A 15,135-nucleotide genomic window follows, 5' to 3' on the forward strand; every position below is an offset into this window, starting at 1 on the left:
GCTGCTAGAGGGGGCTAGAGACTCACACTCTCAGGCAGCATGCTACCTTGGCACTCCGGTCTGGGCCCCGGACTTGTGGGATGAGTGAGAACGGGCTCCAGAAGCGGGGTGGGGGGCAGCCCCAGAAGCAGCTAGGACTCACCGTTGAACATCACGGGCTGGGGGATCGAGTGGCCATGTGGATATCGCTCCCGGGCTTTCTTCATCTGCCGCTTGTAGAAGAGGTAGCCCAGCTTGGTGCGGGCGTACAGGCTGTACCTGGGGAGAGGACAGGAGTGGGCAAGAGTGAGACGGGTCTCCCTCCCACTCTCACAGGGGCCCAGCAACTCAGCTGCTCTCCCGGCCCTTTTTGGGGTAGGGGACAGATGTGCTGCAGAGCAACCTAGGGTGCCATTAGGTAGCACCCCCCCCACCCCGAGAAAGGGGGGAGAGACAGGAAAGCATCAGGGTCTGGATTTCCCCCCTTTCCAAGAGACGGCAGCAAAAGTTTTTAGACCCATCTCTTCCTACTGTCACAGGCAGCCCATGGCGAGGTGGCCAGGCTGGCGGCTTTGTCCGCCGAGCAGTGGCCAGACACCAGAGATGGGGATGGGAGCCCAAGGACCGGGAAGCCAGGACACAGGTTATCTCACAGCTCTGACGCAGGCCAGGTCGGATGCAGGAGAGCAGTTCGACGTCAGTTAGGGAGGGGATTGAAGACCTTTCTAGCCCAGCGAAAGCTCCAGCGTAGAGGCGGCGATACTGCCCAACAACGCTTCTGCCGGCAGAGCTTAGTTCATCCGATAGATACTCCAGCAAAACCAGCACCGTCACCAGCACGAGCCGTGTCTGCACGGGGCGGGGTCACTGGGACAGCGATCCCTGCAGTCACAGTGCAGGCCCGTATCGCTGGCCCTGTCTATCCCCCCCAGGCGACCCTCTTCTGGCATACACGGGCGCACAGATTCCCTCCGCCGCCCGGGGCCAAACTCCCAACAGCCAGACCATCAATAGCAGCTGCAGGCGCCCTGAGAACCAAGGGGTCAGCTCCTGAGAGGGTGTAAATCAGTGTAATCCCCTTGCCGTCAATGGCGCTCCGACCATTTGCGCCAGCTGGGGACGCTGGCCCCAGGCTGTTAACCTCAGTTTTCCCCTCTGCAAAATGGGGCTAATGAGGCTTCACCCACCCTTGCCTCTCTGCAGACTGGGAAGCACGGCTCTGACCGCCAGCACTACCAGCGCCCTGGGATCGGCGCAGGCCCAGCCCGTCCGCCTGGCTTCCACGATCACACCCGCTCTGCATGCGGGGCGGGGCGGGGGGGGCAGCATCTGCAGCAGGAGCATCAACAAGAAGCCCCCCAAAGGCAAACTAGCCAGAGCCCTTCGCCCATCTCAGCCGGGGCCCGGCCAGACACACATGGGGCTGCGCCTTTCAGCGTCCAAACTCCACCCAGAGATGATCTCCCCAGCGGGGCCAGGTTCCCCAGAGAGGCGCTCTGGCAGGGGCACCACTTACAGAAGGATTTCCAAGTCAATGGAACAGCATGGACTAAGCAAACAGGGGAACAAGACACCTCCAGGTGGCTCTGCAGGGGGGCGCTCCCAAGTGGGGGCAGATGGTCCTGTTACTGGGGGACAGTTTGGGGGCCAGGCTGGCTAGGAGCCAGGGGAGCTGAATCTCCCTGCATTTCGCTGGAGAGGTGCATGGCAGGGCTGACGAGACAGAGGGGGGGCTGCTCTGTGTTACTGAGAACGCCCTGGGCTGGCAAATGCCAATCTGGCTTTCAGGTGCCCCTTGCAACATGGTGGAGGGGGCAGGAGCGAGGGGCACTGGCAGAGCCAGGCATGGAAGAGACAACAGCACCCCACTGCCCCAAGCCGGCTCTCCCCCGCCCCTGAAGGCGCAGCGCCAGATGTGAGACAGGCCAGGGCCCCTTGGCACGCTGGCCAGGTTTGTGAGAAACGAGCTTTGCCCTTCCCCCACCATCCACAATAACCCTCCAGCTTATCCGGGAGCTCTGGGCCCCGGGCATCAGAAAGTCACAGCCGCCGGAGCGCCGACCTGCACCCGCCCCCGGCCCGGAGGAAGGGCAGAGCTGCGCTGGGTTCTGAGCTACGCACCACGGGCACCCCGGGGAGCTGCTGTCAACGGGCTTCCCAAGCAGGGGTGGGGAGCTGGCAGAGGAGTCAATGAGTCCGCCCAGGACACAGCGTGTGAGGCCAGGTTCAGGAAGCGAGCTCAGTGCCTGGGGGGAGGGGTTAAGTTGGGGAGACCCCCCACCCCCAGCAAGCAGGGCCAACTCAGGGGCTCGGCTTTCATAGCACACGAGCCCCCAGCAGCTGGAAAACCGGTGGCAGCTGCTGGTTAATGGCCCTGGAGGGGCCTGGAGAAGGAATGGGGTGTGTGTGTGGGGGGGGGAGATCAGCAGGCCAGGGGCTTTGAGGTCTTTAGCGTAAGAGCTTTCAGCTGCTCCTAGACCAGTGCAGGCAGAGCAGCCCCCCCAGAGCTGTTAGGGAGGGAGAGGGAGGGGCACGCTCCCCACCCCCAGTCAGGCTTCCACACCGGTTTCTCTCCACTAATTGCACCAGCCATCCCAGTGATCGTGAAACCTCCAGTTCCCTCTGCCAGGGCCCCAGCCCCGTGGTTTTAAAAGGGGGAAGTAAGCTGGAGTAGCATTAACCCGTTCAGACACACAAGGTTTAACTTGTATTTGCCTTGCTATACGGCGTATGTATGCGTGTGCGGAGGGGAGGCTGGGGGGCAGTGGGGAAGGGTGACAATTTCTGCCAGGAGTCCAGAGGCAGCACCGAATTTGACACATAACAAGAGTTTACAGCTGTCTAGCACTGCCCCCAGCTGCGGTTCTGGAGGCATTTGGGGAAACTGAGGCACGGGGCAGGGAAGCGACACTCAGGGTTGCATATGGAATGCCTGGCCGGGGGCTGGTAGCTGGGGGTCCTGACTCCGGCCCCTCTGCTCTAACCACTAGTCACCCCACAGCCAGGGCATCAACTTCCCTGTCCCCACATCAGCTCCCAGCAAGGAGCTCAAAGCACCCCGCAATAGTGTTGGTAACTGGGGGAGAAGGGGAGGTGACAAGGCACAGCCTCCCCCCGGCCCCCTGCACTCAGCCCCTCCAGCGACACCCCTAGGGGATTCCCATATCCAGCTGGATTCTCTAGCCAGCTGCAAGCCCCTCCTTCTTACCCCACTGCGGAGCCGGGTCCAGGGAAGGAGGCCTTGGAGCTGCGGCTCGGGAGTCAGGACTCCTGGGTTCCATGTCTTTGCTCTAGGTCTGTTGGAGCAGGGACTAGAATCAGGACTCCTGGGTTCCATCCCCAGCTTTGGGCAAATCCCACTCTGGGACTCCCTGGGCTCCTCCGTATCATGAGGGCAATGACAGCGACCCCCCCTGCCGGGGTGGGCATGTGGCTTCTGAGAGCCTGACGCCGCAGGTGCTGGAGTGGGGACCCTACTGGGCCTTGGGGTGGGATCACATGAGGCCAGACAGACAAGAAACCCCAGAAGATGCTGGGCCTGGGGAGGAGCAGACCCTGGGGAACCACGCTAGTCACAAACCCCACCTTCAAAGGAGACAATGAAACCCCACCAGCCGCCCTTCAATTAAAGTTGAACCCATGTCAGGCCCCCGGCTCTCACCCCCCACGGGAGGGGGTGTGGGCGCAGTGCCTCTCCTGGGGGGGCAGAGAACGGCCACAGTGAAACAAACGGCAGCAGTTTCCGAGGCCGGACTGGACTCTGAGCCCGTCTCCCCTGCTGACTCCATGACTCTGGTGTGGGCTCTGGCCCAGACAGCCCCAGCTGAGGAGTGCATGGCTGTCACATGGACATTGCTGGGCAGCGGGGTGAGCGTGTGGACAGTTACAACATCTCCCCCGGCAGAACCCAGGTCCCTCGAGCTCAGCATCTTGTCCCCGCGATCAGCCGGTGCAAAAATATTCCAGCCAGAATCACCACCCTGGACAACTGCGCAATAACCCGAGTGGAAGCGCCGGCAGAGCCCTGGGGCAGTGACTGGCCGGCCAGAACGGGCAAGTCCAAAAAGGACTGGACTTGAGCCCTTGATCTCAGCAGCAGTTACGAGGCAGCATGTAAACAACAGAACAAAACTGGCTTTTGTTGGGTTGAAATTTCCCCTACTTTGGACATGTTTCCAGCAACAACAAACAAACAGCTACCACAGCAGGACAAAAACTGCAGAACAACAACAAAGAAAAGCTTACTTTGAGGTTTAAAACTTGCCACGAAGCTTACCCCCCCTCCCCCAGCTCTCCCCCCCTTGCAGGCTAGAGCCAGAGACTAGATCCTAGAGGGAGCAGCTGCTTTTCATACAAACAAAGATGCTTCCATAAGCAACCCAAACACTGCAGCATTGAGAACAAGGAAATGAAACTGACTCCACGGGTTACCACTGGCCAAGCCAGCAATCAGTAAGACAGCCAAAACTCAGCAGGGGAGATCAACTGGATGAAAACAAAGAAAAAAACCCCCTCGGCTCTAATTACTGATGGTGTCGAGAAGGTAAGCCAGGAGGCTGGTTTCCAATACAGTGTTCCACAACAGCCCTTCATCGAACTGGAGAATGGCTGGATTATGGGTAAATGGGACGGTCAATAACTACTTGAAAGGTAGCTTCATGCATGCTCCACATTTACCCAAATCCCCATGCCAATGGTAGCGGTTGTAGAACGTTTTCCTGTTTTTTTAAAAACCACTTCTCCCTCCCATCCCCCACCCCATTGCTGTCTGAAAGACCCACAGAAAACCGGAAAGAAAACGAACAGATTATACAGCCAGACGCCGCATACACAAAGTAAACAAACTGCCAGGCCGGGGGAAGGTAGGATTCCACTGCTCTGCAGCCAAAATGCTTCTGAAATAAATGGAGTCAAACTTTACTGATCCTGGGTCACTGAGAACGAAAATGATGCTTAAAATTGTTGATTGGCTCTAGTTTTCAAGATATGCTATTGGGTCAGGATATACGACCCTTGACTTGGGAATGGCGGAGGATAAGTGAGTTATAAAGGGAAGGGATCTCAATTTAAACCAGAAATGACTAAAATACATCTTTGACTGGATCTATGAATAAATCTATGACTGGGTTTGGACAGTACTTGATTTTTAGGCAAAACAATGAATGATGCAATCTGAAGCTGGTATTGCGTCATACATGATATGAATTGCATCATGGTATTCCTAGAAGTCATGGATGATGCAATCATAACGAAGCTTACATCACTCTGCTGAACAAATTGCCCTAGATCAGCTCTAGAAATCGTACAGTGTTGTGCTCTCTTATTTGTCAGTGTTTGATTTTGCAAAGGGACACATTTCTGTTTAGCCAAAGTGAGCAGAGATGCCTCGTACTTGTGTGAACAGTGCAGATAACTTCTGCTATGTTTGTGGTGAAGTGACTTTTGCATCACAAAAGCGCAGTATAACCACTATGGTTAAGAAAGCCTATCACCTTTATTTTGGCTGCAAAATTGGAGATCAGGACAAGAGGTGGGCCCCACACATATGCTGCAACACTTGTGCAACAACTCTTCGCCAGTGGTTGAACAGGAAAAGGAAATTTATGCCTTTTGAAGTGCCAATGATTTGGAGAGAGCCAACAGATCATACCAGCAATTGTTACTTCTGCATGGTGCCTCCAGTTGGGAAAGGTGTGTCAAAGAAGAAAAAGTGGACTGTGCATTATCCAAACATTCCATCAGCTATACGCCCAGTACCCCACGGAGAAGGACTGCCGGTTCCTGATGCACCAGAATCATTCTCACTTGAGTCAGACAAGGAAGAGGATGAAACTTCTGGTCCCGAACCATCAATGTCACAGGATCCACATTTTCTCCCATCCTCCTCCTCTGAACCACACCTCATAACACAAGGTGAACTGAATGACCTTGTCAGGGATTTGGAACTACCCAAGAGTAAGGCAGAGCTGTTGGGCTCCAGACTACAGCAGTGGAATCTCCTGGCAGGTGATGTTAGGGTTTCCATGTTCCGTGACCGTCAAAAGGATCTTGTCCCATTCTTCTTCATGGAAGGTGATCTTGTAACCTGCAACAACATCGATGGTGTGATGGCAGCCCTCAACATCGTTCACGATCCAGATGAGTGGAGACTGTTCATTGATTCATCGAAGACAAGTCTTAAAGCTGTTTTACTGCATAATGGCAATGTTTTGCCATCAATTCCAGTTGGTCATGCGGTCCATATGAAGGAAACCTAGGACAACATGAAACAACTTTTGAGGTGCATAAACTATGACCAACATCAGTGGCAGCTTTGTGGCGATTTGAAGGTTGTTGCTCTCTTGCTTGGTCTGCAGACTGGATACACAGAGTACTGCTGTTTTCTCTGCGAATGGGATAGTCGTGCAAGAGATTCCCACTACATCAAGAAAGATTGGCCACTCCGACAGTCATTGGAGCCTGGGAGGAAAAGTGTTCAGCATCCACCACTTGTTGAATCAAGGAAGATTTTGTTACCACCCTTACACATCAAGCTGGGTCTGATAAAGAACTTTGTCAAGGCCACTGACAAAACACAAGCAGCTTTCAAGTACCTCCGTGGAAAATTTTCAAAGTTAAGTGAAGCTAAGATAAAGGAAGGTGTCTTTGTTGGTCCTCAGATTCGTGAACTTCGAGATGATGCATTTGACCATGCACTGCGTGGCAAGGAAAAGACGGCATGGAAAGCCTTCCAGCTAGTGGCAATACATTTTCTCAGAAACAACAAGGCAGACAACTACAGGTTGTTGGTGGAAAACCTCCTCAAGGCATACGAAAGCCTTGGTTGCAACATGTCACTAAAGATACATTTTTTGCACTCTCATCTAGATTTTTTTCCACCGAACTGCGGAGCAGTGAGCGACGAGCACGGCGAGTGATTTCACCAGGACATTGCAACAATGAAGAAACGCTATCAGGGAAAATGGAGCCCATCAATGCTTGCAGACTATTGCTGGACAGTGACAAGAGATGCTCCAGTTAATGAATACAAGAGACAAGCCAAGAACCGCCGAGTAGACACTGAATAGGACTAAACTATGTACATAGTTTTTTGCCTTTTGTTTCATAATAAATTTTATTTATATAACCCTTTTGCTGATGTTTAAAGTGTTACACAAACAGGACAGGTGAAATATTATCATGTAAAGCAACCATAAACACATGGAAAGACCTAGGTTTACAATTTATGATTAAAACTCTACTATCTACACAATATACATAGACATAAAATGTAAAAACTTAAATATCTTAGAAACAGTAGCCAATCAGTTGTTTTAATTGTCATATTTGAATTCGGCACATCAAAACACATAATAAATAGCACATTTTATCTCTGAAGCAGACAACTTCTCAAAAATTGTAGACCAGTGTTATCAGCCTAGCCCAGCCTCCACCAGGATAGAAGCGTCAGAGGAAGAAGGACAAAAGCCCCATAACTGACAGTTACGAAATATTTGCTAGGCAAAGTCAGACTAGAAATGAGACTTTTTTTTTTTTTTTTAGCAGGGAGGGTCATTAACCGTTGGAACAATTTACCAAGGATCGTGGTGCATTCACCATCACTGGAACGGTTTTAATTAGGGCTGTCGATTAAATCGCAGTTAACTCACGCAATTAACTCAAAAAATGTATCATGATTAATCGCACTGTTAATAGAATCCCAGTTGAATATTATTAAATATTTTGGATTTTTTTTTTACATTTTTCAATATATTGATTTCTAGTGCAACACAGAATACAAAGTATACAGGGCTCATTTAATATTTTTGATTACAAATATTTGCACTGTAAAAATGATAAAATAAATAGTATTTTTCAATTCACCTCATACAAGCACTGTAGTTGTGCTTCTCTGTTGTGAAAGTGTAACTTACAAATGTAGATTTTTTTTGTTACATAAAACTTTAGAGCCTACAAGTCCACTCAGTCTTACTTCTTGTTCAGCCAATTGCTCAGACAAACAAGTTTGTTTACATGGATGGGAGATAATGCTGCCCGCTTCTTGTTTACAATGTCACCTGAAAGTGAGAATGGCGTTCGCATGGCACTTTTGTAGCCGGCATTGCAAGGTATTTACGTGCCAGATATGCTAAACATTCGTATGCCCGTTCATGCTTCGGCCACCATTCCGGAGGACATGCTTCCATGGTGATGATGCTCGTTAAAAAAGTAATACGTCAATTAAATTTGTGACTGAACTCCTTGGGGGGAGAATTTTGTCTCCTATTTCTGTTTTACCTGCATTCTGCCATATATTTCATGTTATGTTATAACAGTCTCAGATGATGACCCAGCATGTTGTTCGTTTTAAGAACGCTTTCACTGCAGATTTGACAAAATGCAAAGACGGTACCAATGTGAGATTTCTAAAGATAGCTACAGCACTCGAGCCAAGGTTTAAGAATCTGAAGTGCCTTCCAAAATCTGAGAGGGATGAGGTGTGGAGCATGCCTTCAGAAGTCTTAAAAGAGCAACACGCAGATGCAGAAACTACAGAACCCAAACCACCAAAAAAGAAAATCAGCTTTCTGCTGGTGGCATCTGACTCAGATAATGAAAAGGAACATGCGTCGGTCCTCTCTGCTTTGGATCGTTATCGAGCAGAACCCGTCATCAGCATGGATGCATGTCCCCTGGAATGGTGGTTGAATCATGAAGGGACGTATGAATCTTTAGCGCACCTGGCACAAATATCTTGCAACGCCGGCTACAACAGTGCCATGCGAACACCTGTTCTCACTTTCAGGTGACATTGTAAACAAGAAGCAGGCAGCATTATCCCCTGCAAATGTAAACAGACTTGTTTGAGCAATTGGCTGAAGTAGGACTGAGTGGACTTGTAGGCTCTAAAGTTGTACAATATTTTATTTTTTGAACGCAGAGTTTTTTTGTACATAATTCTACATTTGTAAGTTCAACTTTCATGATAAAGAGATCGCACGACAGTACTTGTATGAGGTGAACTGAAAAATACTATTTCTTTTGTTTTTTTACAGTGCAAATATTTGTAATAAAAAAATCAATATAAAGTGAGCACTGTACACTTTGTATTCTGTGTTGTAATTGAAATCAATACATTTGAAAATGTAGAAAACATCCAAAAATATTTAAATACATGGTATTCTATTATTGTTTAACAGCACAATTAATCACGATTTTTTTTTAAATCGCTTGACAGCCCTAGTTTCAATCAAGACTGGGCGTGTCTCTAGAAGATCTCCTCTAGGTCAAACAGGAGCGAATTCAGTTCTACAAGAGGTCAGGTCGGATGATCACGGTGGTCCCTTCTGGCTTTACCTGTGAATTTGGTCCAAGGGGGAAATTTCTGCCTATATCCTGCCTATCTGTGGTTGGCTTATGGGCTGCAGCACGAGAGTAAATATCCTTTAGAAATAAGGCTCCGGCTTATCTAATGGAACTCAGGATGGTCTCACCCATACACGAATTCTTTTCTGAAACCTACTCTATTCTTTGACTCCAATGCCTTGCAGGAGAGAGTTCCACAGCTCCTTAAGTTATAGCAATTGCAGAACAACAGTAAAGTCTTTCCAGACAGAGGCGTGATTTCAGCTGACACTGTCCTACAGCACGATCCCTCATACAGGCAGCAGAAAGTTACCTTCCCCATTAGCTTCTGTGACAGCGCTTTCTTTCAACCACGCCTCCCTGAGAACCTCACAGTATTACACGATGAGAGACATACACTGCAGAGCCATTCACCATGGGTGTGCAGAAGAGGTGAGTGGCGGGTACTGTGAAACCCAGAGCTTCAGACTTCTTGCTCTGAACATGTTTGAATTCTCAGCAGTTAATGCTGCATTTACCCAGTGGATCGGGCGCCTGGGAAAGAAAGGCATCTCTCTTGGGGATCATCTCTTCCTTAAGGGGTCCACTGTGAGACAGGGATTGTATGTAACTCCAGGCACTGGGGGGCTGCCACAGCTGTGCCAGAAACCGGGCGCAGTGTGGGTGGGGGGGTTATTAAGGAAAAGCACCCAGGTTGTACCAACTCCAGAGAGGTACCAGCCCACCAGGGAGGTTTGCACACGCTGGTTCAAACGGGATCTTCCAGCCATCAACCAAGAAAGGGCTTCTGGCATAAAAAGGCTGCATTTAAACTGCCTCGGGCCCTTCTTTCTGATCCAGTGAATGGATGGGCCCTTCTATCCAAGGGCCCCAAATCTCGTGGAAGGGACCCATGAGACTGATGGGGGATCTTGGGTGAGCTTTTAGCACGTGTAGAGGAACTTCTTCCTTGTTTCTATACGTTGTGCCGGTGACGCTTTTACCTTAAGAGTAAGAGTGCTGGCTTAGGAAGAGTGGTGCGGTGACTTGTAACTGCCGGCCACACGCTGTCTGTGGCCATTGGAGAGAAGGCAAAGCACTGGGGCGGGCAATCAGGTAGGCTGGCTTGCAGGGGATAGCACAGTGGACTGCAGGGGCTATGCAGACTTCAAACCCCAGTCAGGAGCGGGAGAGATGTGCATCTCCTCCCAAGAGAGGTGACGACTGGAAGCCCGAGACCTGATGTGGGTGCCCCCGAGGGACCACGTGGGGGAACGCAGGTGCAGTTACCCTGAAACGGGGATACCTGGCTCAGTGGTGCCTGACAAAGCCCAACAATTTACTGCTGGTGAGTGACACACAGCGCAGTGCAAGAGATCAAAGATAACACTTCGATAACGCTGCTCACAATCTCCAGCCGGAAGAGAACGGGCTGAGGGCATTGCAAGTTAATTATTACATCCAGGGAAAATCCACATTGTGCTTTAGTGAAAGACAAGAGTTGAAAGTCTCATTACCGTTGGGATCTGGTAAAGTTTCGAAACACTTCTATAACCAGCCCGTCAAGTTCGGAAGAGTTAAGAACGTAACGCTTGGCATTCGCCCAGTCATTCACATCTCCGAAGCATTGTCCAAACACCGAGCTGCTGACTGACTGAAGACTTGATTCCTTCTCCCGGTGACGGAGAAATAAAGCAATTCTCTCTGTTAATCCCAGACTCCGACAAGCAACACAGAATTCTTCCATGCTAGTTATTTGTCCAGCAGCTAGGAGATGGAGCCCTGATCATTTGCAGTGATACAAGACAGAAAAAAAAAAAAAAAAAAAAAAAAATCAGAGGTCTGATAGGGAAAGGCTGGTCTTGGGCTGACGGACTGAACCGGAACTTTGTCAATTCCCAGCTGTGCCACAGATCGGTTACCTCACTTCATCTCTCTGCACCACAGTTCCCTCTCTGAGAAATGCAGACAACGATGCTTCCCTTTATCTTGGATATTTAGACTGTAAGCTCCTCACTACAAGCTACACAGCGAACACACAGAATGGGGCCCCAACTCAGACTGACGCTACTCTGATACCTAAGAAGGCATACAGTTAAAAGAACCACCGCTTTTTTCAAGTTGTCCTCAACCTGGGTAAAGGGACTGCAGACTTCGAAATTCCTCTTTGGTTTTAATAATCTATGAGCAGCTTAGCAGACAGATCTATACAAAAGACAGAGGAAGATTTGCTGTTCCTTTTACTATTTGCACCTCTCTGAGCTCAGCCAAAGAAAACAAACAGTTTCACTATTTATTTCTAGTCGGTTTCCACCTTTCCTGCACTAGACACTGATGCAACTGCTGATTTGGGGTTAACAAAGATCTGCTCAAACATTTCTGATTGGTGGGTTTTATAAAACGCCTTGTGAAGCAAAAGTTAAGGCTTAAACTAGTTGACAACAGCTCTTTAAATCGCTGAGTAACAACTACCACCTTCTTGGTGACCCATTTTTCCAGAAGTGGATTCCCAAGACATGACACAACCAGGTCATACTCCCTTTTCAACGTGTCTCAGCCTTTGATGGCTGATGTTCTGCCTGCCAGGGGATTAGCGCTCTGCAAAGATGAAAGAAAATCCAGTTTAATACACACTGGCCACATCTACACTAATGAAAGGGAAAGAAGTGTGCAAGTTAACATGTTAAGTAACGTGTTCGAATCTTAGCGCAGACAGGACAGTTGTAGTTTTAGCATGCATTAGCTGGCCGAGGCAAACCCACAGCTCCCCTGTAGCCTTCCCCTTCACCAGGTAACACAAGATAGAACTACAACTTACCCTGTCTACACTAGGATTAAACACATTAGGTAACACACACACACACACCTTTTTTCTAGTGAAGACAAGGTCACAGAGCTAAACAATCCACACAGCTAACAGGGCTCTCTCTTAATATGTCCTCCACACTGTACAAATGCAGTGAGGCCCCAGCTGAGACAGATGCTACTATAACAAAAGCGCCCTGGCAATGAATCCCGTCAGCGTCTCCAGAATCAAAGCTGTCCATTTGTTAAATCAACCTCCTAGCCCTGACAATCGTGCCGAAAACTGTCAACCGGTGCTGAGCCAGCCACCCCACCCTGCCCTATCCTTCCACAGCTGCTTCAGAGCTTCCCCACGCTGCAGAACGATTGCACTGAATGAGCGTGGCCAGTTTTAAAGACTCTGTTCAGAATGCTGTGAGCTGCAGCGAAAGTGTCGAGCATTATGTCAATTTCACACTGCCAGGCAAAGCTCCTGGCAACATACGCTGGAGTAATTCACCAGGCAGGAGGGCCCCCAGAGACCGAAGCTAGGGGAGAAGAAAAGCAGACAACCTGGTACCGCCCCAGCTCCCTGATCGCAGGCAGAGGTGCCAGCAGGGATCACAGATGACAGTAGCCGGGAGAGGTTGGAACTTGAGATTTACCTGACACCTACCAGCCAGAGGCGGATGTGAAAGACAAACCCTTCACAGCACAGCCCCCCAGTAGGGCAGGAAGCCCAGCATTCACCGCACACCAGGCATGTCACCGAACCCGTTGGCCACCCCGGTGCCTGCCCCAGGCAGTTTCAGACAAGGGAGAGATGGGGCGAGGAAAGATGAAGGCTCAACAACAAGATCAGACGGCTGCTTGGCTCCAGCGCGCACACCCCTGGACGGCTCACAGGACTTTCACAATTCTTGACGACTGGCTTGCAGCAGGCGTCCCGGGAGAGGTGCATGAGCGGAGGGAGCTGGGCCTGTTACCAGGGGTCTGCCCTAGTCCTTGCGCGCAGATGCCCCTTTCCTTCATTGCTACCAAGTGACCCTCTAGCTACAAGGCACCCAGCAAGTGTTTCAAGCCCTGAATACACAGTGCATCTCACACACACTGGGCTAGGATCCTTCGCTCTGCAGATCACACTGTAAGAGAGGAGAATCTACCCTCTGCCTGAGCCTTCTTCTCCACAGCTCTGAGCCACCTTCTTGCCTCTCTGCAGCATCAGCACAACAAAACCTGGGCCAGGGCCTCTCCGCTCGCCCGTTACTCGGGCTCTCCTCCCGGCTCCACCATGGACCGATTTCAGTCTATTCTCCATAGTGCAAACCGCGCACCGCTGCTTCTGGGAACTGACGCCTGCCCTCTATTACCCAGCGCTCTAAAGGCTTTCGGGATGCAGCGTGCGTGGAAGACGCTCCGCGGGCTCCTGACGGACAATAAGCTACAGTCAGAGCGTTCAGCGGGGGCCCAAGGAGCCGATGCCGAATGGAAGCTGTGGCACCCCGGGTCTGGGGATCTGGGTCACGTGGGCACATCCCGGCAGGGATGGATAATGCCAGGCATTGTGTGGGATCTGAAAGCAGCATTTTCTCCCGCTGACCCTGCACACAGCACGCCCCAGGCAGTTGGAGCTTTCCAGAGACGCCTGCGTATGTGTTAGCACAGTGCTGCACGGGGCAGCAAAGGAGACCTGGCTCCCCAGCGCATCGCAGAGGGAGCCGGCCAAGACCTTCAGTGGTTACTGTGCAGGGGGGCCCCTATGCACGGCACCTACCCCACAAGGGGGTACAAGCATCCCCCCTCCCAAAGTGGTTCGGGCACCAAACAATCAGTGCAGTGCAAACCCTTTGGGGTCCCCAGGAGCACCCCATGGGGGAGAGAAGGGCAACTTGTGGGACTCCCAGTGCAGCCAGGAAAGAGACCTTCTTCAAACCCAGGCAGGGTAGTCACCCTGCACAGTCCACTCAGTTCAGCCACCAGCCCTCCCCTTAGTCCCCCAGCGAGACGCCCTCTCAACCCAGCCAGCCTTCCTGGATGCATGCAGACCTCTTGCTGCAGATCCCCATAAGCCATACAGCCCCCCTGCACCCTCCCCCGCCCAGCCTAACTCCCCCAGCTCCCCGGCAGCCCCCCTCCCCAAGCCCTGCACAGTCCAGCCCCAGCCAAACCCTCCAGTCTCAGCCTAATTCCCCCAGCTCCTCCTGCAGCCCCCTTGCCCCAGCCTAACTTCCCCTCCACCCCCCTCAGCCCCAGCAGCACCTCCAGCCTACACCCCCAGTTCCCCTGCAGCCCCCCATAAGCCCTCCATGGTCCAGCCCCAGCCTAACCCCCCAACCCCAGCCAACCCCCCCAACTCCCCTGCAGATCCAGCCTACCTCCCCAACCCCCAGTTCCCCTGCATACCCCTCATCAACAGCCTACTCCTCCCCCCACTCCCCCGGCCCCATGAAGCCCTCCCCGCGCCAGCTTACCCTCCCCCTGCTCCCCTGGCCCCCACGAGGCCCCCCCGCGGCGGGAGAGCCAGGAGCGGGTCCGAGCGGGACCCCCGCGCCGCACTCACCCGATGCGGAACACCAGGGGCCCGGCCAGGGCCATGAGCAGCTTGGCGAGGTAGTGGCGGAGGCGGCGCGCCGGCCGGCACCGGGCGAGGGAGGCGGCCCCCAGCCCACAGCAGGCGGCCAAGGCGGCCGCCAGCACTTGGAGCCGGGACAGGCAGCCGGACCGCGCCATGCTCCAGGGCGGCCCCGCCCCTCGAGCCGGCCCCGCCTCCGCCACCCGGGAGACCAGCGAACGCCGCCGGCCTCAGCCTTCGAACCACGCCCACTTCGAATGCAATGTATCCCGGCCCCTAGAACGCGGAGACACTCAACTCGGGGGGAGGGCCGCAGCGCCACCTTGCGGGCATTGGCTGTCAGCGCCCGAGGGCAAGGGGGCCCTGAGCTAGCGACAGCCGCTGGGCTGAGCCCTGGCCCAGCCCGGCCTGCTCCGAATTAATTGTGGATTGGTGACAAGTTGCCATTGCAAATGATTATCCAACTCATTCACCTT

At 52.1% G+C, this 15,135-nt stretch overlaps 1 protein-coding gene across 5 annotated transcripts in view; it reads right to left on the minus strand.

Moving 5' to 3' along the window:
- The window catches only part of LOC101944759 (PNKD metallo-beta-lactamase domain containing), a 30,422-nt gene extending 15,562 nt beyond the window's left edge, over positions 1–14,860 (minus strand). The window contains exons 1-3 of one of the 5 annotated variants that reach the window (XM_065560466.1): positions 14,648–14,781; positions 10,821–11,085; positions 143–258 (exon numbers count right to left, since the gene is read on the minus strand). In XM_065560466.1, the coding sequence (XP_065416538.1) occupies positions 143–258; positions 10,821–11,050 (346 nt within the window). In that variant the 5' untranslated portion in view covers positions 11,051–11,085; positions 14,648–14,781. The other 4 variants (XM_065560468.1, XM_065560469.1, XM_065560471.1 and 1 more) reach the window with 4 other exon arrangements.
- Positions 14,861–15,135: the final 275 nt, after the last annotated feature.

The sequence above is a fragment of the Chrysemys picta genome, chromosome 11, assembly GCF_011386835.1.
Source record: "Chrysemys picta bellii isolate R12L10 chromosome 11, ASM1138683v2, whole genome shotgun sequence".
In the NCBI taxonomy this organism is placed as follows: domain Eukaryota; kingdom Metazoa; phylum Chordata; order Testudines; family Emydidae; genus Chrysemys; species Chrysemys picta.